Source organism: Paroedura picta, chromosome 4, assembly GCF_049243985.1.
Source record: "Paroedura picta isolate Pp20150507F chromosome 4, Ppicta_v3.0, whole genome shotgun sequence".
Classification (NCBI taxonomy): Eukaryota; Metazoa; Chordata; class Lepidosauria; order Squamata; family Gekkonidae; genus Paroedura; species Paroedura picta.
The window spans coordinates 141,097,427-141,124,229 of record NC_135372.1 but is presented as its reverse complement, the minus strand read 5'-3'; the positions used below and the strand labels follow the sequence as shown (position 1 = coordinate 141,124,229).

The 26,803-nt window shown below is 50.5% G+C and overlaps 2 protein-coding genes and 1 non-coding gene across 10 annotated transcripts in view; 1 reads left to right on the top strand and 2 right to left on the bottom strand.

Moving 5' to 3' along the window:
- Positions 1-4,423, top strand: part of PRPF6 (pre-mRNA processing factor 6) — a 44,569-nt gene extending 40,146 nt beyond the window's left edge. The window contains exons 19-21 of the mRNA XM_077335890.1: positions 1,303-1,417; positions 2,535-2,661; positions 3,308-4,423. Coding sequence (XP_077192005.1) covers positions 1,303-1,417; positions 2,535-2,661; positions 3,308-3,460 — 395 coding nt within the window. The 3' untranslated portion in view covers positions 3,461-4,423. The remainder of the gene's footprint in view (positions 1-1,302; positions 1,418-2,534; positions 2,662-3,307) is intronic.
- An 11,699-nt stretch (positions 4,424-16,122) lies between these two features.
- The window catches only part of LOC143836516 (ammonium transporter Rh type A-like), a 28,569-nt gene continuing 17,888 nt past the window's right edge, over positions 16,123-26,803 (bottom strand). For 7 of the 8 annotated variants that reach the window (XM_077335889.1, XM_077335882.1, XM_077335887.1 and 4 more), the window contains one exon: positions 16,123-17,956. In XM_077335889.1, the coding sequence (XP_077192004.1) occupies positions 16,463-17,929 (1,467 nt within the window). In that variant the 5' untranslated portion in view covers positions 17,930-17,956 and the 3' untranslated portion in view covers positions 16,123-16,462. Of the gene's footprint in view, positions 17,957-20,697; positions 21,461-26,803 lie in introns of those variants that run through there. The other variant, XM_077335888.1, reaches the window with a different exon arrangement.
- Positions 26,526-26,600, bottom strand: TRNAV-GAC (transfer RNA valine (anticodon GAC)). Its single transcript has one exon. It is a non-coding gene; the product is annotated as a tRNA-Val (tRNA).

Here is a 26,803-nt window from a genome sequence, read left to right as displayed (position 1 = left end):
GCAATTAAAATTCCACACCTCCTGGCTTTTCTTGTCAGGCATCCGTGGGGCCTTGATTAATTGCCGGGGTGTCCACGGCTGAGTGCCAGGAGCCGCCTTGGCATCGGTCTTCTCCCTCCTGTGGAGAGGATTGTCCCTGAATTTGACCTTGGGGGGTGAGGCATGGGTGTGGGATGATGGGGGAAACGTTCCCGAATGACGAGTCGGATGCTTCAGACCGTTCTGTCCCGGGCACCTGGGAACTAAATGGAGTAAGAACAGTTTAGGAGGGAGCCCCAACTCAAGGGGAGAGCCTCTGCTTGGAATGCAGAAGACCCCCGGTTCGATCCCTGGCATCTCCAGCTAGATGGAGCAAGCAGCAGTTTTTGAATGAATAAAAAGCATTTCACTCATTCCATAAACAGATGAGTGTTGTTTTTCAACATTCCTCCAAATTCATTCATTCATTCATTCATTCATTCATTCATTCATTCATTCATTCATTCATTCATTCATTCATTCATTCATACGTGTCGCCTTCCTCTGAGGCTTAGGTTGGTTTACATGGAACTGGAGGGGGAAAAATGTCCAAGTTTGCCTTTGGAAAAAATGAGAGGGTCTTTAAGGGAAGGGGGGGGGGTTCCCGTTCAAATATTTCAGTCCCCTCCTTACCGGTGTATCTTCAATCAGGAGCACAACTGTTCTTGATTTCAGTGTGTCATGTTTTGTTGCATGGTCAAAGCTGTCCCCTGCAGCTCTTAGCTGCTTTCTGTAGAATGCCAGTTCCAGTAGGATAGGCCACAGGGCAAGATGTGCCACCAGTATCCAGTGGGCTTATGTGGCAGTCTGCAGGTGCAGTGGAGGCTGGAACCAGGAGGGAGAATTCTTTCTCTGCGGGGAAGGATTGTTGGCTTAGCACCTGCAGCACATCTGGTTTCTTTACAGTTTTTCATTCATTCATTCATTCATTCAATATATACCGCCCTCCCCGAAGGCTCAGGACAGCTTACATGAAACAGAAACGCTGTAGATAATTCAGTTCATAACAATAATGCAGTGATAACAGCAAGCAACATACATAGTAGAACAATAGAATAATATGGAGAACATTAAATTAACCCAGTGGGTTGGGCGGAATTGCAGTGGGTGCCCTAGGAGGGAGGCTCTGGGGGCAGGCCGGTGGGAAGGGGTGGTTCAGGTCGACCTCAACCCAATGCCTGGCGGAAGAGCTCCCTTTTGCAGGCCCTGCGGAACTGTCCAAGTGGTAATAACAATGGTCAGCAGTCATTGCAAGATACCGATTTCCGCCTCTTTTCCTCCTAGGAATCCTGTGGTCAGAAGCGATCTTCCTTGAGGCCCGGCCCCAGAGGAAAACCAAAAGCGTGGACGCCCTGAAGAAGTGTGAGCACGACCCCCATGTCCTCCTGGCCGTGGCCAAGTGAGTATCTTCGCACATTAGTTTCCTGTTGACGGCGGGGCCCTGCCCCTAGGAGAGATGCCTGCTTTGCACCCAGAAGGTCCTACAACTCAGTCCATGGCGCCTCCAGTAGCAGGTGAGGGGGAAGAGCTGAGACTCTGGAGAGCCATTGCCAGCCAGAGAGGAGAGGCCCAATTCAGCGCAAGGCAGCGTCATGTGCAGGCAGCGAAACCTGAATGCCTAGCACAGGAGTCCCCAACCTGGTGCCCGTGGGCGCCACAGTGTCCCCCCCCCCCCCAACACCTTTACTGGTGCCCTCTGTTTTATCATCAATTATTACTATCATTATTTCTTTTTCTAGCCCGCCCTTGCTGGTCAGCTCAAGGCGGGTAGCAACAGGCATGCGCATGCAATGAAGTTACATTAATAGCACAACAGAACAGAATCAGAGTCCAGTGGCACCTTTAAGACCCACAAAGATTTATTGTCCTAAAGATTTGTTGGTCTTAAAGGTGCCCCTGGACTCTGATTTTGTTTTGTTGTGCTGCTTCAGACCAACCCGGCTACCCATTTGAATCTACATTAATAGCAGTTGATGACAATTGCACTTTCCAGATTAAATTATTAAAATATATTCAATTATATCATTAAGCGATTAGACCACCTTTACTGGGGTCATGTGAAAGAGGGGGAGAGCTTCGTTCCTGCTGGACAGTTAGTTTGAGGATGGGGTGTTTTGAGGAAGGAGGCCAGCATTGCCTCGGTGCTAATTTCCTGGCCTCAACCATAGGCCTGGTGGAAGAGCTCTGTCTTGCAGGCTCTCTGGAGCTGTTGAAGGTCCCGGAGGGCCCCTGTCTCATTGGGGAGAGCTTTCCACCAGATTGGGGCTCTATTGGAGGCCAGTCCTACCCACTTTAGGGCTTCTGATTGGCTGCTGCCTGAGATCCAATTGGCTGTGGCAGATTGAAATAACATTTCAGGGCTAGCTGCTTCCAGAGGGTTCCTTTTATTCTCATCACTGCCTTCCCCCAGCTGTTGAGGGCAAATGCCCCAGTCGCTCAAGGCGTTTCCAGAGCTTGGCCCATGCATGGCCCAGTGGTAAGCCCCTCTTCCTTTGCTTAACCCTTCCCTCTGCCAGGCTCTTCTGGAGCGAGCGTAAAATCACCAAGGCTCGCGAGTGGTTCCATCGGACGGTGAAGATCGACTCGGATCTGGGAGACGCCTGGGCTTTCTTCTACAAGTTTGAGCTTCAGCACGGCACGGAGGTAATCGGGATGGGAGCGATCTGGCTGCCTAACGGAACCCATTCGGCGGATTTCATAGTGCCGAGAAACCAGGATGCGTCAGCGGCTGCAAGGACAGGGAGCCCCTTTCTGTATCCAAATATGCAGAAACTAAGACGGCCCCTGGAATCTTGAATAGAGATTTTAGAGGGGGTGGAGATCCTTGATAGCCCTGGAAGGCTTTCCTGAATGGGTGGGAGCTAGTTATTTTAATACATATTTTTAAAATTGTTAAACATTTATTGGGTGATATGACCACATATCAACCCACCTCCCACCTCCTAAAACAGGGTGGGAAGGGGCCCCAGGTGGGCACGTCCACACCTCTGCTTCCGAACTGCATTCTGCATGATTGCGCCACTTCTGGGGTTTCTCGTAGCCTGAAAATGCTTCAGGGGGTTCTCAAGGGTCAAAAAAGTTAAGAAAAGCTGATGCAGGAGGAGCCCCCCAAACTGGGGAGACCCCGCATGTTGTTCCTTTCTTCCAGGCGCACCGGCTTAACCATATGCCTGGCGGAAGAGCTCTGCCTTGCAGGTCGTGCGGAAAGAGGGAGGGGAACGGGGTAGAAGAATATCGTTCCTCAAAGGATGCCACTCTCCCCTTCCCCCGTGTCTCCCCCTCCCTGCAGGAGCAGCAGGAAGAGGTACGGAAGCGCTGCGAGAACGCGGAGCCACGCCACGGGGAGTTGTGGTGCGAGGTCTCCAAGGACATCAGCAACTGGCAGAGGAAGATCGGCGAGATCCTGATGCTGGTTGCGGCCAAAATCAAAAACACCTTCTAGAACCTGGGGGGCCTGGAGCAGCGCTGTGGGACTCGGGGGGGTCTTTCCCTTCATCGGGGGCTTTGTCTCTTTCAGAAGCAAGCAGGGCGTTTTGGAGGGGGGAGAACGGACGGGGCCAGGTTTGCTGGCAAAGCCTTTCAGAGGAGGCCTTTCCCCACGCTGGATTGGTGACAGCAAGGAACGAAGTGACATTTCCACAGGCGCTTGGAAGCTGGCAGTCCCGGAACTGAAATGGCAATAAGTCGGGAAGGGCAGCTTGGCAGCTTTCGTTGGTACTCCAGGGCCCCAACTCCTGGTGTCGTTTTGACACCAGGTTCCCTCTTGACCATCCAGTCAACAACTCGATCCCGTAGCTTCCCTGTTTTCTCTACTCCTGTCTCTTTTCCAGCAAGAATCAGGTCGCTTTTTAGTTTTCAGTGAGCCCCAGGTCTGTTTCTACACTGAAGAGTTGAGCTGGGTTGTTTTTTTTTTTGAACAAGTTGTGGTGTTTTGTAGACATTCCTGGGAACTGTGATTTTTTTGTCCCCCCACGGGAGTGTCTTGGCCCTGCTCCACTTTGTGAGCAAAAGGGAACACAGACTGTCAAGCGGCACCTGCCTGGATTCTCAGTGGGAAGCCATGAACCCGAAACCAGTTTAGGGTGTAGCATCGTAGGCACGGCTGGATACAGGCCCCAAAAGCAAACAGGAGAAGGGAGAAGGAGAACAGAGACTGGAGGAAACAGGCAGAAGAAGGTGATGTCCAAACTGGAGCGGCCCCTTTGGGGCATCAGAACGAAACTTCGTCAAATTGCCTAAATGGATTTTCATGAAATTCCGAATGAGTGGTTATTTTGGAAAACAGCTGGTTGTTTTTTCCCCCCCGCCACCAGAATGTTAGAAATGGGGGAATTAGGTCTTCATTTCAAGGAGGAGAGTACCTCTAAATCTGGGATGGCCAAACCGTGGCTCTCCAGATGTCCATGGACTACAATGACCATGAGCCCCTGCCAACTGGCAGGGGCTCATGGTCATTGTAGTCCACGGACATCTGGAGAGCCACAGTTTGGCCACCCCTGCTCTAAATGTTGAATGCGCTTAGAAACAAGAGAGAGACCTTATTAGCGACGGGAGTCCACGTTTGCCCACACCAAAGGTGCAGATCCAGCTGCTTATTGGAGGGCCTCGGCTAGATAGGAACTCCCTGGGAGCTCCTTTGTCAAGGGAGCCTCCCTTTTCCCGCTCCAAGGTGGGGAAGAACCAGCTGCCTGTTGGAGAGCTAGAGAGGAATTGCCTGGAACCCCTGCGGCAGAAGCCTTGTTCAAATGATTGGGTGCAGCATAGGGGTCACTTAATACCTAATTGGCCACCCCCCCCCTCCCTTTTGCTCAGAAACTTTCAGGGGATTTCTCTCTGCTTGTGAGAAAGTCCCCCCCACACACACACACACCCTTGTACAGATGTTTTTTTAAAAAATGCATTCCCGGTTTTAACGCTCTGTTCCCCCACTTATGTCATGTCCTGTATTTCCTCCCCCCCCCCTCCTCCCAGTGCAACAGGACTTTCCGTTCCTGGGTGAAACAACCTGTCCCCCCCTCTGTACCCCCGGATGCAAAACTGTATTTGCGTGTTAAGGAAGCCCTGCGCTTCCGCGCGGCATCTTCGCTGGAATAGCTGCTTTTGCCCACAATGGCTGTACAAAGTCCCAAGCTTTAAAATACATTTCTGTTCTGTTCACCGTCGCCTGTCGGTTCTCCTCTATTCTGCTCCTAGCGGCTTTCAGCTGCCAAACTGGGTCAGATGGGGCGCTCCTTGGCTGGAGCATCTTCTCAGAGAGATTCCGAAGCTCAGTTGTCCTGTTGAGGAACCAAAGGATGGAAACAAAACAGCCGTGTTGCGAGCACAGCAAGGAGAGCCGTTTTCCACTTGCCATGGAGAGGCTGATTCTGTGAAGGCTCAAGGGGGTGGCAGGTGACAGTGGGTGAGCGAGAGGGTTGTGAGTGTCCTGCACAGTGCAGGGGGTTGGACTAGATGACCCAGGAGGTCCCTTCCAACTGTAGGATTCTAGGATTCTCTAGAGCACTAATAGACTCTAATCTAGCCGTTCTACTGCAGACCAGCCCCCCAAAAAACCCTGAAACCATCTCCAACACAAGTTGCTGGAGGCTGATCCTGCATTGAGCAGGGGGTGGGACTAGATGGCCTGCATGGCTCCTTCCCACTCTAGGATTCTAGGAGTCCAGTTCAGCAGGGGAAGGGGCTGCCTAAGGAGGTGGGGAGCTCCCCCTCACTGGCCGTCTTCAAGCAGCGGTTGGACAGTTCCTTCTACTGAATGCTGGTGGCTGATCCTGCACAGAGCAGGGGGTGGGACTAGATGGCCTGTGTAGCCCCTTCCCACTCTAGGATTCTCTGATTCTCTGGTGCCTTCTGTACAAAACAGAGAGATAACCCTTTTGGGCTCCTTCTGAATAGTCTTTGTGCAAGGGATGAGATATGGAGCGTCCCAAAATGATTCTTCTTCACTCCCTGGGGGAGCATGCATGTACACGACAGCTTATACCTTGAATAGCCTGTTGATTGTAAAAGTGCCCTTGAATTCCAACTGGGTTCTGAATGGACAAGTGTGAGACGTATGTCCAAGAGAGGACACAAGGGGGCAGCAGTGACCAGCACTCTGCCTTGCTTTTTTGGCAGCACCATAGAAATCTGTAGATACAGAAGCTCCATTTTGAACTGAACATGTACAAGAGCACTTAAAAACAACACATCCAGAGCCTTCCTGCAGCTGATGTCCTATCTCAATCACCGTCTTTCTGTAATTAGTGCTCTGAAGGGGGTCAGCCCTGTGGCTCAAAGCAAGGAAAGGTGCTCTGGTAAACCTGGCCCTTTTTTGGGAAAGGGTTTTATCATAAAGACCTATGAATGGCCCATCTAACTCAGCATTCTGTTTCATAGAATCAGAGATTCTGGTTTGCGGGGGGCATCATTTTGGCATGGAGTTGGGGTCACTGTGGGTGGGCAAGGTACTTGTGAATTTCCTGCGTTCTGCTGGGGGGTTGGACTAGATGACCTTGGAGGACCCAACTCTATGATTTTTAAGTGGCAATCTTTCATATACTTCAGGAGAGCCATGCTGTCCTGTCTCAACCTCTTTCCCCCCTTTCTGAGCATTCCCAAGTCCTTCAGACTTCCCTCGGTCCCCAGGCCCCGGATCATCCTTGTCACTCTCCTCTGGCCCCTCTCCGTTTTGTCCACGTCCTTTTTGAACTGCACACAGGACTCCAGGTGGGGTCTGACCTATGCGGTATACAGTGGGGCTAGGAAATCCTTTGTTGATATAGCCCAAGTCTGCTTTTGCCTTTTTTGAACTCGCTTAAATCATAGAATCATAGAGTTGGAAGGGGCCATAGAGGCCATCTAGTCCAACCCCCTGCTCAACGTAGGATCAGCCCTAAGCATCCTAAAGCATCCAAGAAAAGTGTATATCCAACCTTTTCTTGAAGACTGCCAGTGGGGGGGAGCTCACCACCTCCTTAGGCAGCCCCTTCCACTTCTGAACTACTCTGACTGTGAAAATTTTTCCCCTGATATCTAACCTATATCGTTGTACTCAAAGTTTAAACCCATTACTGCGTGTCCTTTCCTCTGCAGCCAATGGGAACAGCCTCCTGCCCTCCTCCAAGTGACACCCTTTCAAATACTTAAAGTGGGCTATCACACTTTTCTTGGATGCTTTATAGAATCATAGAATCATAGAGTTGGAAGGGGCCATACAGGCCATCTAGTCCAACCCCCTGCTCAAGGCAGGATCAGCCCTAAGCATCCTAAAGCATTGAAGCCAGTGACCCTGGAGAATGAGCAAACCGGGCCTAGAGAGGGTGGGAAGTGGATGGGGGGACCCAGACGTGTAAATATATCGCCACATCACTGCCAGCACGACCCCAGAAGTGACATCATCACTAAATTCCTCTACTGCTCTTCCCTGAGGGCTCTAGGATTCCTCACAAATCCAGTGGTTTTTACCATAGAGTTTAGGGAAGGCCCTAGAGCAGGGCTGGCCAAGCTGTGGCTCTCCGGATATCCGTGGACTGCAATTCCCATGAGCCAGGGGGACTGATCTCTGTCGTTTGGAGATGGGCTGCAATTCGGGGGATCCTCAGGTCCCACATGGAGACTGGCCTTCCTGGCTGGATTCTTGACACGCGGCAGTGGCACCCATGACACAGTGGGAAACATTGGGTAGAACGGGAGAACGGAGCTGGCCCTCACTGCGATGAAAAGGGTAGAGGGTTTCCCCCAGAGATGTAGGAAGAGAATAGGGGCTGGGAGTGATTTGGAAAGAAACTGGAGAGGCAGAGGACTGAGCATGCACACATGCCCACACACTTTGCCCAGTGGTGCTCTTTCTCTGGCCCCTTTTCCGTTTCAAGAGGCGGGAGGCGGTTTGTGCCTCTCCCGCGTATTGTCCAGCTTGGCCCTGAAAGGGTGTGAAAAAAAAAGAGTTTAAGTTTTTTGAGGAAAGATGATGCCATGGAAAAGAAGGATGGAAGGAAGGAAGGAAAGAGCAAAGCCTGGGGAGAAGGGGAAAGTAAGACTGCTGCAAATGGTGGGGGGAGGGATCAGAGCAAAACAAGCGGAAAAAGGAAACCGGCCGGGAGAGCGACAAAAATAGCCGAAAAAGAGAGAGAAGCAGAGTAGACTCGGTCGAAGATGAGTAGACAAGAAAGGTAATTTTCAAGCTGGCGATGGCAAAAACTTTATTCAAACAACAGGACGAGTTCCTAGGTACGATTAGCCTCGTTTTCGTTTAACTTCATCAGGGAACTGTAACAAAATCAGAATATTTCACGTCCTCGTGCAGACTTTATATATAACATAAAAGAGACAGAGGCAGAGAGCTGGGTTACCCCACCAGCACCCTCTTGCAAACAACTCCGAGGGACTTGCTCCACCCAGCATTGGTGTCTGCTACAGCAGCCGTTTGGGGGCCCAGTTACAAAGTGGTCTGTTTCAAAAAGCCATGGTGCCGTAGCCATGCCAACTCTAAGTCTGAACATACCTGGAAACTTGAGGCCAGAGCCTGGGAAGGAGGGTTTAGGGAGGGGAGTTGACCTCAGTAGAGAAAAATGCCACACAATCGCCCTTCCAAAACAGCTATTTCTCCTGGAGAAGTGGAATTAAACAACAAACAAGCAAGCATAACAAGAGCCCTACTGGATCAGAATAGTGCTCCATCTCGCCCAGCATCGTCTCACAATGTCCAACCAGCTCCTCTGGAGGGCCAGCAACAGGGCATGGAGGCCGAGGCCTTCCTCTGATGTTGCCTCCTGGCTCTGGGATTGAGCTTTAGTGCCACTGAAGGTGGAGGTTCCCCTTAGCCGCCATGGCTAGCAGACCATTGGCCGACGTCTACGTCATGAATCTCTCTAATCTTTTCATGGTCTTTCTTCCTGCGGCTGTGGCTACATCCTCTGGCAGCAAAGTCCACCTTTTAACCCCTTAGTGTGTAAAGTAGCATTTCCTGGTGTCTGCCCCATACCTACTGCCCATCAGCTCTGTTGGATGCCCTCGAGTTCTACTCTTATAGGAGAGGGAGAAATATTTTTCTCTTCGTCTGCTCTCTCCACCCACATGTGTCATTTTATAAACCCCTCTCGTGCCTACAAGACCTATAAGATCAGCAGCCCATTGGCGTGGCCTCAGTCAGATGACATGGCGCAGTTCAGGTTGCTCTCAAAAAGGGAAAAAGTGCAGAGGAGGGCGACTGAGATTATGATGTTCTACTTTCACAGAATCATAGAATCATAGAGTTGGAAGGGGCCACACAGGCCATCTAGTCCAACCCCCTGCTCAACGCAGGATCAGCCCAAAGCATCCTAAAGCATCCAAGAAAAGTGTGTGTCCAACGTTTGCTTGAAGACTGCCAGTGAGGGGGAGCTCACCACCTCCTTAGCTCTTTATCTCCTCTCCCCCCTTCTCAGTTGGCTCAGGGCAAGTAATGACAGAATCCGGAGGGAGTGGGCGAACTGGCTTTCCAGATGTTCACGGACTACAATTCCCATGAGCCCCTGTAGTCCGTGAACATCTGGAAAGCCACAGTTTGACCAACCCTACAATTCACCTCACATTGATAAAACAGATAAGCGAACACTAACATATCAATTAAGTTATATTTAATGGTATTCTTCGACCGCCTTATTCGTCTTATAAAGACAGCACAGTTATATGTTGGGCTGCTGGTGTTTTGCGTGTAGGGAGTGTGGTGTGCTGTTTTGTGGGTAGGGAGGGCTGCCTTTCTCGGCATTAATTCCCTGGCCTCGGCCGTAGCCCTGGCGGAACAGTTCTGTCGGAAGTGCTGCAGGATCTCTTTGGGGAGAGCGTTCCACCGGGTTGGGGCCGGGACTGAGAAGGCCGTAGCTGTGGCTGAGGCCAGTTTTACTACTTTGGAGCTGGGGGTCCTGAGTAGTGGTTGTTTGCTAGTTTTTAGAACTCTTTTTTGGGAGGGGGGTATAATTCCCCCTCATAAAGGGGGCTGGAACCCCTTTCCGATGCGGAAAAATTTGAGAGTCTGGGATTTTTCTGTTTAGGAAATAACAAAAAAGGAATTCTTTGTGTGTGTGTGTGTGTGTGTGTGTGAGAGAGCCAGTTTGGTGAGAGCCAGTTTGGTGTAGTGGTTAGGAGTGCGGACTTCTAATCTGGCATGCTGGGTTCGATTCTGCGCTCCCCCACATGCAACCAGCTGGGTGACCTTGGGCTCCCCACAGCACTGATAAAACTGTTCTGACCGAGCAGTGATATCAGGGCTCTCTCAGCCTCACCCACCCCACAGGGTGTCTGTTGTGGGGAGAGGAATGGGAAGGCGACTGGAAGCCACTTTGAGCCTCCTTCGGGTAGGGAAAAGCGGCATATAAGAACCAACTCTTCTTCTTCTTCTTGTGTGTGTGTGTGCACATGGCAGGATCAAAGCTTACAGCATCATGCCTGGGGAAGAGAAAGCAGATGGTGCTTTTTCTGCCCCTCTTTTAACTTTTTGGAAAGGCACCCAATGCAGTGGATGAGCAAAAAGGGCAGGACTGGCAAAAGGGAGTACTTCTTTACTGGATGAGTCATTAAAGAAGGGAGTTCAGTGCTGGTGTAGATGGCCCTAATGGGCATTAGGCCAGCTGGCCTATCGGTGGCCGCTGGCCACGGGAACTGACGGGGACCCCCCCATTCAGAGACCAGCTCCCAGTTGGGAAATTCCTGGAGGCTGGGGGGGGGGTGGAGGTAGAGCCTGGAGAGGGCAGGATTTGGGGACGGGTACGATGCCACAGGAATATCAGCTGGATGCATGCATCTGCTTTATTTACAAGAAAGCTTTTCACTGCACGGAACACAACAAATCACGGAAAGCCCTACAGAATGTGGGAGGGCCAACGCGTTTAGTCAAACGGATGTGGTCGCTCTGTACAAACCAAGGTGCCGCTGTTTGTACTCCGTTTGGGGACGCTGAATGGTTCAGAGTAAAGAAAGGAGAGAAAGATAAATAAGGATCTTGTGAGGTCAGACTAGCCTGCACCATACTGCTCAGAGCTCAAAACAGTTTGCTGTCAAGTAGCAGCCAAATTATGAGTCTCTTGTGGCGCAGGGTAAGGCAGCCGATACGCAGTCTGAAGCTCTGCCGATGAGGCTGGGAGTTCGATCCCAGCAGCCGGCTCAAGGTTGACTCAGCCTTCCATCCTTCCGAGGTTGGTCAAATGAGTCCCCAGCTTGTTGGGGGGTAAACGGTAATGACTGGGGAAGGCACTGGCAAACCACCCCGTATTGAGTCTGCCATGAAAACGCTAGAGGGCGTCACCCCAAGGGTCAGACATGGCTCAGGGAATACCTTTACCTTTTAGCAGCCAAATTATGGTGACCTCCATAGTGTCTATGAGGCAGGAGACATTCAGAGGGGGTTCACTGTGGTCTGCCATTGTGCAATGACCCTCAAGGTCTCAAGGGGTGACCCTGCTTAGCAGCTGAAATTTGACACAACCGGGCTCACCTGGGCCATCCTGGTCAAGCTACAGTCAAATGACAGTCACCCCACAGAGCAGGGGTGGCCAAACTGTGACTCTCCAGAGGTCCATGGACTACCATTACCATGAGCCCCTGCCAACCGGCTGCGCTGGCTCATGGTAACGGTAGTCCATGGCCCCAAAAGAGCTGCTTCTCCTTCCCCTGTTGCCTGCTCCGAAAAAGCCGGACTGCTCCCCCCTGATCGGAGCGAGGGACGGAGTCAGTTTTTCCAAGCTGGTGTTCCTTTGTGAGAATCGGAACCATGTTGCGCATGGACAATTAGCAAAGAAAACACAGGCCCCGCCGGAGCCTGTTGGTGATTATTGGCTTTAACGAGCCCCCAGCTTTGCTCGTGGGCATCCCGGAGCCGCTGGTGTCGGGCCAAGCCAAGGAGACGGCTCGGTTGGCGGGCCTTCCAGAAGTCCTTGCTTCCCAGTGGCGCAATTGGCTCCATGCATGGGGTGGATCTGGAAGCGGGACGGTCCGGATCTCCTGCTGAGCGGAGAGGGCGCCGGCGTGTCTTCCGGCCGCTCCCTGGAGCTTCTCAGAAGCTGTGGGAAACAGCCCTCCTGGTGTCCTCTGCCTCCCAGCAGAAGGAGAAACGGCTCAGCCACCAGTGACCGAAGCTCTCCATCCCAAGCCTTCAAACGACCACAAGCTTTCTTCCACATGGTCCCAAGCTTCATATTCTTTCCCCAAAGAGCCACCCACAAATATCTTTTGTGTGGGAAGCTAGCCTGAGCTTCTCAGATCTTGGAGGTTAAGCAGGATAAGCCCCAATTAGTACTTGGCTGGAAGACCATCAGGGAACCCCAGGGTTGCTACGCAGAGGCAGGCCATGGCAGACTTCCTCTGTTTGTCTCTCTGCTCTGACCTGGGCTGATTCTGCACTTTGCTTATTCCGTTGTGGATCCTGCTGAATTCAGGTCGATTTGAACTCAGGTCTTCCTCTATTCCTCCGGCCCCATTGAAACAGAAAAGTGTTCTGCACATGATTCAGGAAGCTCAGAAGGGGGGGGGGGAGAGTCTAATGCAGCAGGAGTCTCTTTTCTTAAATAGGGGGGATTGGAGACAGCAGAGGAGAGGGAAATAACAAGAGGCAAATCTATGCTGAGAGAAGTTAGGGCTTCTGGAGCGCAGTCACTTTAAGGAAAGCCTTGCAACCGGGAATCAGGAAGACTTTGAACTGATGCCCTGGCCAATCAGGGAAGACTGCTTTGCTACAACTTTGGAGGCATGAGGCAGGGAGTTAATTCGCAAAAAGCAGAGAGCTGCACACTTTCTGATGGTGGTTGTTGAACTATCAAAGCTTATATCAGCTCCACGATATTGCGGGGGAAAGGTAGGGTCACCCTGAATCAATCATGCCTGTTGCAGAGGGAAAATTTAAAGCGTCCCAAATCAAAATGCAAATCGAAGTCAGTGTCGACGGGAGGGGCTGGGTAAAAAGCCCCGTGCAGACTGCACCCTGGATTGGCCAGGCTAGCCCCATCCCTTCAAATCTGCAAAACAAGCAGGGCTTAGTACATGGATGGGAGACCCTCAAGCAAGTACAGGGTTGCTACGCAGAGGCAGGCAAGGGCAAACCATCTCCGAACGTTTGCTCTCACCAGGATGGCCCAGGCTAGCTGAGTTTCATCAGATCTTGGAAGCTAAGCCGAATCAGCCCACGTTCATATTTGGAGGGAAGACCACGAGGGAAGACCGGGGTTGCTGTGCAGAGGCAGGCAATGGCAAACCACCTCTGCTTGTCTCTTGCCTTGGAAACCCCATGACCGACGGCTATGACTCTCTCCAGACCTTGGAAGCTAAGCAGGGTCGGTCTGGGTTAGTACCTGGATGGGAGACCACTAAGGGAGTCCCGGGTTGCCACGCAGAGGGGGGCCACGGCAAATCACTTATTTATTCATTTGTCTGTCCATTTGCTTAATGGATTTCTATACCACCCCTCTTGGTCACTTGTCTGGGGTTGGCCAGCAACAATCAATCATTGCATGCAATAAAACTATTCAGCAAGAAAATCTAAGCGTTGAAATCACAATTGGAAGCATTAAAAAGATCAGAATTTTCAGCATCCAGGGGCCAAATTGATGGACGAAGGCGGGAGGAGTAGGAAAGAAGGGATGGGAGAAAGGCCAGGTAGTTCTTGGAGGTGTCCTTTCCTGGCCGGCCTCAACCATAAACACAACAGAAGAGCTGCGTCTTGCTGGCTCTGTGGAACTTAGTGAGCTCAGGCAGGGCCTGATGTCCCCTGGGAGCTGGTCCCACCACGCAGGGGCCAGGGCCATGAAGGTGGTGGCTCTGGTCAAGGCCAGGCATGTTTCTTTCGGGCCAGGGATCCTTAGCCAGTTGGTATTACAGGATCGCAGTGCTCTCCGGGACTCGTAGTCAGAGATATAAAGGACCCAGACGACATGAAGGCTTAAAGGTTAAAACCGTAACCTTGAAAATGGATCTGGAACTCTGCCTTGATGTGGATAGCCCACCGGAGCCCAGTCCCCTCAGGTCTTGGGTATTAAGTGGGGCCAGTCCTGGTTAACCCTTGAATGGGAAACTGTCAAGGAAATCCAGGCTCGCTACAGAGGGCCAAGCAATGGCAAACTACCTCTGAACGTCTGGTACACAGAGGCAGGCAATGGCAAAGCCCCTCTGTGCATCTCTGTCTTGAAAACCCTACAGCAGGGGTAGTCAAACTGTGGCCCTCCAGATGTCCGTGGACTACAATTCCCAGGAGCCCCTGCCAGCGAATGCGGACATCTGGAGGGCTCCACGGACATCTGGAGGGCCGCAGTTTGACTACCCCTGCCCTGCAGGGCCACCCAGAGTCCGCTGCAACCTGACAGCTCTTTGCCGCATCACTCAGCAAAGTGACTATCGAGTAATGAGTACAGCCAGAGTGCCGGCTTAAGCAGGGGTCATCAGAATCCTACTTCTCTGTGAGAGTTGGAAGGGACCTCCTGGGTCATCTAGTCCAACCCCCTGCACTATGCAGGACACTCACAGCCCTCATCCACGGTAAACTGCCTCCCCGTTGCATCTTCACAGAATCAGCCTCTCTGTCATGCTATGCAGCCTATCAAGTCAATGGGTTTACTTCCAGGAGAGAGCTCTTAGGACTGCTGTCCAAAGTTAGTGAGCTATTCCCATAATGTCCACCTAGCCACATGCCCAGCCCAGGGCTGGCTTGTCTAGGTAGCACATGTAGTACATAGAATCATAGAGTTGGAAGGGGCCATACATGCCATAGAATCATAGAATCATAGAGTTGGAAGGGGCCATACAGGCCATAGAATCATAGAATCATAGAATAATAGAGTTGGAAGGGGCCATACAGGCCATAGAATCATAGAATCATAGAGTTGGAAGGGGCCATACAGGCCATCTAGTCCAACCCCCTGCTCAACACAGGATCAGCCCAAAGCATCCTAAAGCTTCCTACGGGCACTGCACTTCCAGGGGCACCATATGATGCCTTCCTCCCATGAATCAGGGCTATAGCCTCTTTCATCCCCCCTTTTCCCAATGACACGGAGTGAAAATTCACAAGAGCCTCTTGTGGCGCAGAGTGGTAAGGCAGCCGTCTGAAAGCTTTGCCCATGAGGCTGGGAGTTCGATCTCAGCAGCCGGCTCAAGGTTGACTCAGCCTTCCAACCTTCCGAGGTCGGTAAAATGAGTACCCAGCTTGCTGGGGGGTAAATGGTAATGACTGGGGAAGGCACTGGCAAACCACCCCGTATTGAGTCTGCCATGAAAACGCTGGAGGGCGTCACCCCAAGGGTCAGACATGACTCGGTGCTTGCACAGGGGATACCTTTACCTTTAGGGCCCTGCAAATCCTCAAACTGATTCTGGTGCCAGAGGCCTTAAAAATCTTTAAACCTCTCCTGGCCCAGGTTTATCTGAAACACGAATGTCAAGAATCCACATGATCCTGGCAACTGGAAAGCCCTTTTTTTAATGTGCAAACTTCATGCGTGTGAATCAATGCAGGATGACCAAAAAACAAAAAAACCCTGACAGACATGCTCAGTGAAAGCGAGAGAAAACACCGATGTGTAATAGGCCGATGTGAGAAAATTCATACCCTGTGGTTAAAAAATAGTGCCTGTGCTACAATAGGATGTCGCCAGAGATTTGCCGTAGAAATAAAAAGATCCTGCACCGTTCGCATACAAACCTCAAGGTAATAAATTGTCGTACTGAAAGGTTGATTGCCATAGTTTTCTATTCTTCAACCCAACTAGTGCCATTGTCTCTCCCGAAAGATGTTATTTTCTTTCAACATAAACTGCCACCGGCTTCAGGCTAATTTTCAGTCCATTCTGTTTACGTGGCTCTTCAGACGCTCGTTTATTGTTGGATGACTGAGCTCGTATCAGTCTCAAAGATAAGCGTTAAGTTCGCGAGAAGATCCGTGTAAATATATCCAATCTATTAATTATATATTTATGGACCGCCTCTCTTAGTCTGGGCAGCTTGCGGTGGTTTACAATAACCATAAAAGACCAGGGGTAGTCAAACTGCGGCCCTCCAGATGTCCATGGACTACAATTCCCAGGTGCCCCTGCCAGCGAACGCTGGCAGGGGGCTCCTGGGAATTGTAGTCCATGGACATCTGGAGGGCCGCAGTTTGACTACCCCTGATAAAAGAATTAAAACTCCCCACATTACCCATAAAACTCCCACAGACCAATAGTCTCCCCCACCCCCCCAACAGACTCAATGGCTCCTTAGGGCCAACCCATCAGGGAGGCTGTTCAGAGAAGGGACCCAGCAGATCTTCCTTGCCCTGGCCCCAACCAAATGCGTGAAATCAGCCTGAAGCCTGTGGCAATTCATGCTGAAAGAAAATAACATCACTGGGGAGAGACATTAGCGCTGGGTGGGTTAAAGAAAAAAACATCCTGGCCATCAACCTTTCGATATTTATTACCTCGATGTTCATATGCCGGCAGTACCGCATAGTCATTCCCTATTTGTTCAACTAGAGATTTGCAGACATTTGGACTGTTGAGTCCTGCAGCTGATAATCATGATCTTTTAGAGGCATTTGAAGGTCCTCATGAGATGGGCCGGCATGCAAGGCCTCCGTCAGTCTCGGGATCTTAAAGTAAAGACTGTCATCAAAGCAGAGGTCGTCGGGTGGCTGGCCTAAGAAGGGGAGCCTCAAAACCAACCCAGTGAGGAATCCCCCGGCGAGGGATATGATGAAGGACGATCCGAGGCCAGCGACCTGGTAGAGAGCTTGCCGTGAGGCCGTCCTTCCCAGTTCCTGCCCCGTTGAGGCCGCCTCGGCCATGGTGGTGTTGTCTAGAGGTGGGGCCCGTGGAGGGAAGACCTGGTACAGCTGGAGTCCGTAGTTCTCATCGGGTATTAACAAGATGGCTGCAATTCCCCCCATGGCGCCAATGATACCTGGCAGGCCATGAAGGTTGTGGATGCCGCAGTGGTCCTGGAGGCGGATTTTCGAGGCCAAGAAGGGGGTCATGTATTGGAAGCCCAGGATACAGGCCAGAGCAGAAAGGATGCCCATGGCAAATGCTCCAGTGGGGGTAATAGCCATGTCTGCTACAGCACCAATGGCCACTCCTCCGGCCAACGTGGCATTCTGCAGGTGGCCCAAGGTCAGCTTGCCTTTCTTATCGAGGAGGCTGGAGGTAGCAAAGGAGGTCAAGGCGCTGGCGCTGAGGGTGATCCACGTGTGGAGCACTGCTCTGTGCTGGGCGTCACCTTGCCGGATGAGGGCGGCAATGAAGCTGGGCCAGAAGACCCAAAGGATTATGGTTCCCACCAAGGAAAGGAAGTCCGAGAGATAAGAGGGGACTGCCTTTGGGTGTCCTTCCTGCAGGCCTGGCCGGTACAGGGCGAGGGAGACCCCTAGGCCGAAATAGCAAGCAAAGATGTGGAGCGTTATGGTTCCTCCGATGTCCACAACTCGGAAGTGACTTACGGTCAACCACTCGCAGGCCACGTAGAGGGGGACTTCGCACAGGGCCATGAGGAGAAGCTGGAGGGAGCTCGTGTGGCCCAGGATCGCCCCCGCCGAGATTAGAACGGTTACAGCTGCAAATTCAGCAGTGAGGATGTTGTAAAGGCCAAGGTGGATCTTCCCCTGGTGGTAGTGGTATACGAAGCCCTGGACAATCAGGGCCCACTGAGTGGCAAAGTTGGCCATCAGGAAGTTATAGGCGACAGCACTGATCCCGTAGCCCTTCATGAACGCCAGCAGGAGGCCCAGGCCCACCAGCAACATCAGCTGGATGTCCTGGAACAGAGAGAAGATGGCGTACAGCTGATTGGCGCTTGGATCGGCATCAGGAGGCTGCGAAGCAGCGTCCGTGTGTTCGTCGTAAGTCACAAAGAGAGCAAAGAGCACCAGCAGGGCACCCTGGAAGAAGAACAGCAGGACGGGCAATCGGCAGCGGAGGCTGGTAGAGAAGACCTTGGACATCCTGTCCCGTGGACTGTTGAGGTGATCCTGCAAGGAGAAAAAGGCGAGAGGCAACGAATGGGTGGAATGCACAGTCCGTACCAAGTCCAAGGTTGACAGATTGGTTACTTTGGACGACTAGCAAAAAATACAAGTGGCTAGCTGAGTTGGTCTGAAGTAGCATGACAAAAATAGAGTCCAGGAGCACTTTTAAGACCCACCAAGGTTTATTCAAGGTGTGAGCTTTCGAGTGCAGGCACTCTTCCTCAGACTAAATGAACAACCATCATAACTGGGGAGATATAAGGCCAAAGCAAATTATGGCAAATTAGTAAACTGTGGCACAAGATCCAAATTAAGCCATATGATGCCATAGGATAATACTTTGCCAAACAGCCAGTCCTTTTGAGTTCAGCTGTAGTTCACACACACACACACACACACACACACAAAATACATTAATTACGTTGGTAATTAATGGCAAATATTTCCCCAGTTGTTGTTGGCTCCATCCATCTCCACCCAAGTGTGGAAATACAGTAAACATTAAGATTGAAAATGCAACGCTACAGACTTCTATACTAAGAATCCTTCCTGGAATTCATGGAGAGTGCCTATCCAACCTCCGGGGAGAAGCGGTATATAAATTAAATAATAATAATAATAATAATAATAATAATAATAATAATAATAATAGTAGTAGTAGTAATAATAAATTAAATAATAATAATAAATAATAAATAATAATAATAATAATGTTCTCCCCGCTGCATTGGCTCCAGATAGGAGACCACAGATTCGAGGTTTTGCTTTTAAACTTTAAAGACCTAAGTGGGCTGGGACCCTTGTATCTACGGGATCGCTTCTCCCATCCCATCTCTCTGACAGCACCACAGTTTAGTGAGCAGAATCCGCTTAGGGTCCCCGGTCCTAAAGAAACGAGACCTGCCTCAACCAAGGCCAGGGCCTTCTCGGGGCCTGTGGAACGCTCTGTTGAACAATATCAGAGCCCTGCAGAAACTCAAGTTGTACTGCAGGGCTTGCGAGAGGAATGAAGGATGCAGCAAATGGTTATGTTTAGATATTTTAATGTTTTTAACAATTTTATTAGTGATGATGATGTATTTTTTGTGGGTTTAACCCTGTAAATTGCCCTTGAGCATTCAAGGAAGTGTGGCATAAAAGTGAATGAATGAATGAATGAATGAATGAATGAATGAATGAATGAATGAATGAATGAATGAATGAATGAATGAATGAATGAAGTGCAATGTGCATTCCGTTTCTCCAAAGAGGCTCAGAAAGATCTCGCTTTAGTACAATACTCTGCAACTTTCTCCATAGTCTGGTGTTTGTCTGTAAGGAGAACGATTCCCAGGAATTTTCGTAAAAAGGACAGGCTAAAAGAACGTGTTCTATTGATTGGGGAGGTGGGTGGAGAATTATCCAAAATGGAACCCCTCAACTCCATGTCCAGCTCTGTAACCCCAAGTGCTGGGGGCCACATCACAGGAATCTCACCCCAAACCATCAAGTTTCAAGGGAACCCAAGAGAGGAGACTCACGACTACTTCCCATTACACAGCCTGCCCAAGCAAATAACCTGGTTTCCTTCCCAAATTCTTGGGCACACTTTTGTGTCACTGGCTACATAGTCCTTTTAGTCTGAGATGCCGAGGGCCGAACCTGAAACAATCCCATGTTGTACTGTGCATGATTGAACAGAATATGTAGAGTGTCCTGCAGGGGGCATCAGAGGAGATATGTCTTTAGCATAGTTAGATTAAAAACTACCTGATAATTTTCAAATCATCTCCTCCTGATTGGCTCACTGGGAGACTTCCTTCTCCTTGGAGCACACTTCCTCCCTGCTTGCTTGCTGAACAGGACAGACAGGAATCATAGAGTTGGAAGGGATCTCCTGCGTCATTTAGTCCAACCCCATGCACTATGCAGGACACTCACATTCCAATCGCTCATCTACTGTCACCTGCCACCCCCTTGAGCCTTCACAGAATCAGCCTCTCTGTCAGATGGCTCTCCAGCCTCTGTCTAGAAATCTCCAAAGATGGAGAACCCACCACCTCCCGAGGAAGCCTGTTCCACTGAGAAACCGCTCTGACTGTCAGGAACTTCTTCCGGAGGTTTAGAGGGAATTTCTTTTGAGTTAATTTCATCCCATTGGTTCTGGTCCAGCCCTCTGGGGCAAGAGAGAACAACTCTCCTCCATCCTCTCCATGGCAGCCTTTTAAATACTTGAAGATGGCTATCAGATCCCCTCTCAGTCGTCTTTTCGCTTTCTAAACAAAATGTGCTACTCATCTATGTAAAACCACTTTATTCTTTTAAGGGGCCTAGTGCTATGTCCGTCTTTGCTTATCCAAACTCTGCCATCACCCCCAAGACCTGCAGCCTGGACTGTGACGGGACGCACACTCTAGAGCAGGGGTAGTCAACCTGTGGTCCTCCAGATGTCCATGGACTACAATTCCCATGAGCCCCTGCCAGCGTTTGCTGGCAGGGGCTCATGGGAATTGTAGTCCATGGACATCTGGAGGACCCCTGCTCTAGAGTGCCTGAGCAGGCAGGTGCAGGAGGAGACATGCAAGTCCTCAGCCAGAGGCCCTGGAGAACAGCTGCCGTCTGAGCAGGCAATACAGACGTTGATGCTCCGAAGGTCTAATTCAGTATAAGGCAGCTTCCTGCGTGTCCACGCGGGAGCTTGCTGGGAGCGGCGTCGTACAAGGGGGATTATAAATAAAAATAAATAAATCTCCAATCCTACTTACATCCGAGGACGGGCGATTTGACTCCCGAAAGCTCACGCACCCAGAGGTGCAACTGGAGTCTGGTAGAAAATAAAGGCTGGCAAACTGGGACTCTTGGCAGCCACAGATGGCAAAGGCCGCACTGCAGGTCCTTTCTTGTGAAACATTATAATGGTGACGTCAGCCCAGGGGGCTTGGGAACGTAAGGCTATTTGGCGCTTGCCCCGTGAGTCCTTGTTCTGCCTTGGCAGGGCTTGGCTTCGTTTAGCGGCGCCGTTCTGGGAAGGCTGTTTTGCCTGCAGATTGTTTGCCGTTGGTGGGTTTTTTTGGGGTTGTTAACCTACGTTGTTTGCAAATGTTCTAGGGTACTTTGAACAGTGGGAAAGCAGCCTATAAAGAATTTAAAGGGGCGGCGCGGATCACATGTGGCCTCCAGATGCTGCCCTTCCAGATGTCTCTTCCCGTCGGCAGGAGGGCCGGAGCCAATAGCCCCAGACCCGAGGTGGCCATTCGTCCAGGCCACTTAGGCTACTCTGTTCTGATTGGAGGAATGCAGTCTCAAGGTACGTTGGGGCTGTGGAGGAGGTTTAACTATAAGTGGAACGCTGCCATACATTGAAGGAGCACTCTGTGTGGGGCAGGGATGCTCTGCCTTGCAGGGGGACCGTGGGAGGGCTTCTGGATTTCCGGCAGAGGCCAGGAAGAGCCTCCCTCTGCACCAGGGGGGGAACCACTCAATGAGTCGGGAAGAAGCAGCCCAAGGCAGAGAGTCCAGAAGGTCCTGGGCCTGGTGCAGGAGAGCAGAGTGACAGGCGATCCCGGGAGGGGGAGGAGGCTGTCAGATTGGGCCAGCCCCTTCCAGCAGAGGGCAGGGGGAGGAATGAGGCAAGGAGGGCTGGTGCCAGGTGAACCTGGCGGAGGGAGGGGAACGCCCGGGGGAAGGGGCTTGCAGGCAAGGAGCAGTGGACGTGAGGGTAAGGCTCAGGTGGGCTGGCCGGGCACGAGGACAGCTTGGACCTAGCAGCACGGGGGCCGTGGTGGCTGGGCATCTCCTCCAGCTGCAGAGCCAGCCTGGGCATTCCCCCGTTGCCATGACGCCAAGCCACACCCACCTAACCGCCCCAGGCACCAAATCAGCTGGAGACTATGCCCACATAGCTCCACCCATACGGACTGTCCTCTTGTTATCTGTTGAAATGTTATTAGAATGTCTGAATATTTGTTACATGTCCTGAGCCTACCTATCAGAACAGGGGAAGGGCAAGCTATAATATTAAAATTTATTAATTTATTAATATTAATCCTTTTTGGTCAGAAAAAGAAGAGAAGAGTTGGGTTTTATACCCTGCTTTTCACTGCCCGAAGGGGTCTCAAAGTGGCTTACAATCATCTTCGTCTCCCCACAACAGACACCCTTTGAGGTAGGTGGGGATGAGAGAGCTCTGACAGAACTGCTCTGTGAGAACAGCTCTTCCAGGACTGTGAGTGGCCCGAGCTCACCCAGCTGGCTGCATGTGGAGGAGAGGGGAATCAAACCCAGCTCATCAGATTAGAAGCTGCCGCTATTAACCACTACACCAAGCATATGCATGCTGACTTGAGCATCCAAGAAGATGGAAGAAATTTTTATACCCTGCTTTTCTCTTCTTTAAAGTCGTAAAGCAGCTTACATTCTTTTTCTCCACAACAGGCCCATTGTGAGATATTACTGTCTGGTCAGAACAGCTCTATCAGGGCTGTGACTAGCCTAAGATCCTCCAGCTGGCTGCATGTGGGGGAGAAGCGGGGAATCAAAACCGGCTCACCAGATTAGAAGCTGCCTCTCTTTAACCACTACACTGGCAATAGAGGTTTTAGCTATAAAGATTAGATAAGGCGACATCATTAAAGGAATCAAAGTGGATGGTGCAGAGTTCAAAATGAAAACTTAAGCAGACAACGTGGGGTTTTGCATCCCCAGAAACCGTTGCAATATTTAATTTTACATATTGACGAATTTTGATCCCTATCTCAGGCTATCCTATCCTATCCCTATCCCTATAAAAAGGAGGGGGAAAACAACAAGATTAGAACAGAATAAGAAGATTATAAAGAACACAAGTGCTCAACAGTTCTATTAAATATTTGGGAATAAATCTGATTGGGCAAGATTGCAAACTTAAAAAAAAATAGCCATCAGAAAATTTGGAAATCGATTTAAACAGATTTATCAAGATGGGGAAAAAACCCCTAGAAACCTCATGGATGGGGAAAATCTCTACAATTAAAACAAATGTGCTGCAAAATTAATTTTTTGCGGTTGCCCATGTTACCCATATAAAACAGATATGTAAGGAGTGGCAAAGACAGATGATTTGTACATTGTATATGGAATTGCAAAAAACCCAAGGCCATTTGGGGACTGGGCCCAGCGTTTCTGAGGGACTGTATAACTCCTCACGCCCCTCGGAGAGCTCTTTGCTCTGTGAATCGGAAATAGGTTGGCGATTCCTGGCCCATGGGAAATATGCCTGACCTTGACCTTTTCGGTCCTGGCCCCGACTGGTGGAATGAGCTCCCGGGAGAGCTGAGGGCCCTGTCAAAGCGATCCCAGTTCCGCAGGGCCCGTATGATGGAGCTCTTCCGCCAGGTGTTTGGTTGAAGCCAGGGCAAGGAAGATCTGCTTGGGTTCTTCCTTCAAACACCCATCTTGAGGCATTGGGTCAAAGGGTCCGTCAAGCCGGTTGGGGATGGGGGGAGGGAGACTATGTGTTTGGGAGAGTTTTATGGGAATGTGGGAATTTTATTATATTTTATGCTCATTATTGTCAACCACCATGAGCCACCTGGTCTGAGAGTGGTGGTGAATGAACAAATGAACAAGAAAGAAAGAAAGAAAGAAAGAAAGAAAGAAAGAAAGAAAGAAAGAAAGAAAGAAAGAAAGAAAGAAAGAAAGAAAGAAAGAAAGAAAGAAAGAAAGAAAGAAAGAAAGAAAGAAAGAAAGAAAGAAATTATATTACCAAGCAGCAGGTCTGATGTGGATTGTGGACTGAATTAAAAACCCAAGGCAAAGAATAGTGAAATTAGAATTAACAGATCTTGATAAAGGCCCACACAGTTACTTATGGATTAAGAAATTGACTTAAAGACCATAAACAAGAAACAAGTCCTGTGATCAGGGATGAACTTGGAAGATTATGTTTATGTGCTGGAATTTGAGCCGCTCAAACTCTTTGCTTATATCCCCACCCGTAAAATACGGCATGAGGACAAACACTCCAAGGAAAATCAAGTGCTGGCAAGATATCAAAGATGAAGGTGTAAATAGTCCGTGGCTGCTCTCTTATCAATTAGTCTCAAGGTTAAAGGAGATGAGGGGTACTCAAGGTGGAGTTCTAAGCAATGTAAATGAATTTGAGCAGCTACTGCATGAGAGCTAGGTCCCTGCTTGCCCCCAAACCCCAAGCGGCCCAGTGACCTGCACCGCCGAGCCTGGGGTAGGCCCCTCCCTCCAGCCCTCCAAAGTAAAAACAAAACACTAACCAATCCCAAGAGGTTTCACCACACTGGACTCCAGCTGCCACCAGCAGGTTGACCATGGTAGAGGAGCCCAGGCCAGGAAAGGTTTGTATGGCCGGGGTCCCGCCCCTTCCCGCCCTTTCCAGGGCCACCATTGGCTATTTGGGCAGGGGGCGGGTCAACCTGTCCAAATAAGTTAACACTACCGTGTTAATTAAATCTCCCCCAATCAGCGTAACCTCTCCAGAGGGCCAGAGTAACCTTCGGGTGACATGTAACCCTGGTTGGGAAACCCTGCATTATCCACTCCACAACTGTCTTTGACAAATATCGTACGGGCCAATCCATCCCCTTTTCTTCTGTGTACTCTTGCTGTTTTCATAAAATAATATATTTTTAAGCAAGTTAAAGACCCATCTAGAGATCGCCTCTCTTTTAGACCTGCAGCTCAGAATGGGTTTTTCCTCCCACCTGCTTCCTGAGTCCCCTTAACGGGAGACGCCAGAGGTTGAACCTGGGACCTTCTGTGTGCAGAGCAAGGGCTTGGCTGCTGAGCTGTCACATTCCTCCGCCGGTCCTGCCAGCTGCAGCCCAGGGCAAGAAGGTCACATGTGCAGAGCCCTTGAATACCCCGCCAGCGCCAATGGGCCCGGCCTCACCGTGCAAACCAAGGACTCGGGCACAGCTGTTTTGGATGCCAGATGTGTTTCCCTTAAAAAAAAACTTGTAAAACGTTGCATAATGACCCACCCAGAGGCATCAAAGACCGCTCCTCTATATTATAGGGCATAGCAAGGAAATTATGTTGGGAAATAATTCCAGAGCATAGTTGCGTCATAAGGACATAAGAGAAGGCATGTTGGATCAGCCCAGCGGCCCATCCAATCCGACACTCTGTAGCCAAAATCCAGGTGTTGTCAGGAGATCCTCCTGAACTCCAGAAGCCCTCTCACGGTTGCCCTCCAAGCACCAAGAAGACACAGCATCACTGCCTCAGACATAAGAATCATAGAATCACAGAATCATAGAGTTGGAAGGGGCCATAGAGGCCATGTAGTCCAACCCCCTGCTCAACGCAGGATCAGCCCTAAGCATCCTAAAGCATCCAAGAAAAGTGTGTATCCAACCTTTGCTTGAAGACTTCCAGTGAGGGGGAGCTCACCCCCTCCTTAGGCAGCCTATTCCACCTCTGAACTACCCTGACTGTGAAAATTTTTTTCCTGATATCTAGCCTATATCGTTATACTTGTAGTTTAAACCCATTACTGCGTGTCCTCTCCTCTGCAGCCAACAGAAACAGCATCCTGCCCTCCTCCAAGTGACAACCTTTCAAATACTTAAAGAGGGCTATCATGTCCCTTCTCAACCTCCTTTTCTCCAGGCTGAACATTCCCAAGTCCCTCAACCTATCTTCATAGGGCTTGGTCCCTTGGCCCCAGATCATCTTCGTCACTCTCCTCTGTACCCTTTCAATTTTATCTACGTCCTTCTTGAAGTGAGGCCTCCAAAACTGCACACAGTACTCCAGGTGTGGTCTGACCAGTGCCGTATACAATGGGACTATGACCATAAGAGAAGCCATGTTGGATCAGGCCAAGGGCCCATCCCTGCCCCAGACAGTGTCCCATATATTTCTTGTAGACCTCCTGACCCATATAAGTGATGCCATGTTGGAACAGGCCAATGGTCCCTCCAGTCCTACACTCTGTGTTACACATTGACCCAAATCCAGGGACCATCAGGAGGTCCACCAGCAGGGCCAGAACCCCAGAAGCCCTCCCACTGTGGCCCTCCCAAGCAACAAGAATGCAGGGCATTCCTGCCCCAGATATAAGAACATGAGAAGTCATGTAGGGTCAGGCTAGTGGCCCATCCAGTCCACCATCCAGTGGCCCAAATCCAGGGGCCATCAGGAGGTCCACCAGCAGGGCCAGAACAACAGAAGCCCTCCCACTGTGGCCCCCCAAGCTCCAAGAAGACAGCCCCAGACAGAATGTTTCATCTATTCCTTGTGGCTAGTAGCCCCTCATGAACCTCTGCAGTTCAGTGTTAGGCTGTGACAACAAAATGAAATAGCAGCCTATGAACCTATGAGGCTACCTTATACTGAATCAGTATTGCTACTAGGCTGGCCATGGCTCTCCAGGGTCTCATGAAGAGGAATTTCACATCCCCTAATGCCTTTACTTCCTTTATACCCCATCTTTTCCCTCCTCCTAGCAGAGAAAGCCAAGATAACAGCGTCAAACACTTGCAGCTCCCTTCTACAGAATCCGGCCCTTGGTCCCTCCAATTGGACATCGTCTACTCAGACTGCCTGGTCTACTCACCTCCCGCCTGGTCCTTTGAACTGGAGGTGCCGAGGATTGAACCCAGGACCTTCTGCATGTCAAGCAGAGGCTCTTCCACTGAGCCACATCCTCTCCCCTTGGCTGTCAGGCAGGGGTCTTTCCCATCACCGACTGACTGGCCCTTTGAACTGGAGTTGCTGAGGATCGAACCAAGCAGAGGCTCTTCCACTGAGCCACAGCCCCTCCCCAAAATGTGTGCTTCCAATGAGCACCCGTGAAACTGCCTTCTACTGAGTCTGACCGTTGTTGGGCCATCAAGGTCGGTATTGTCTACTCAG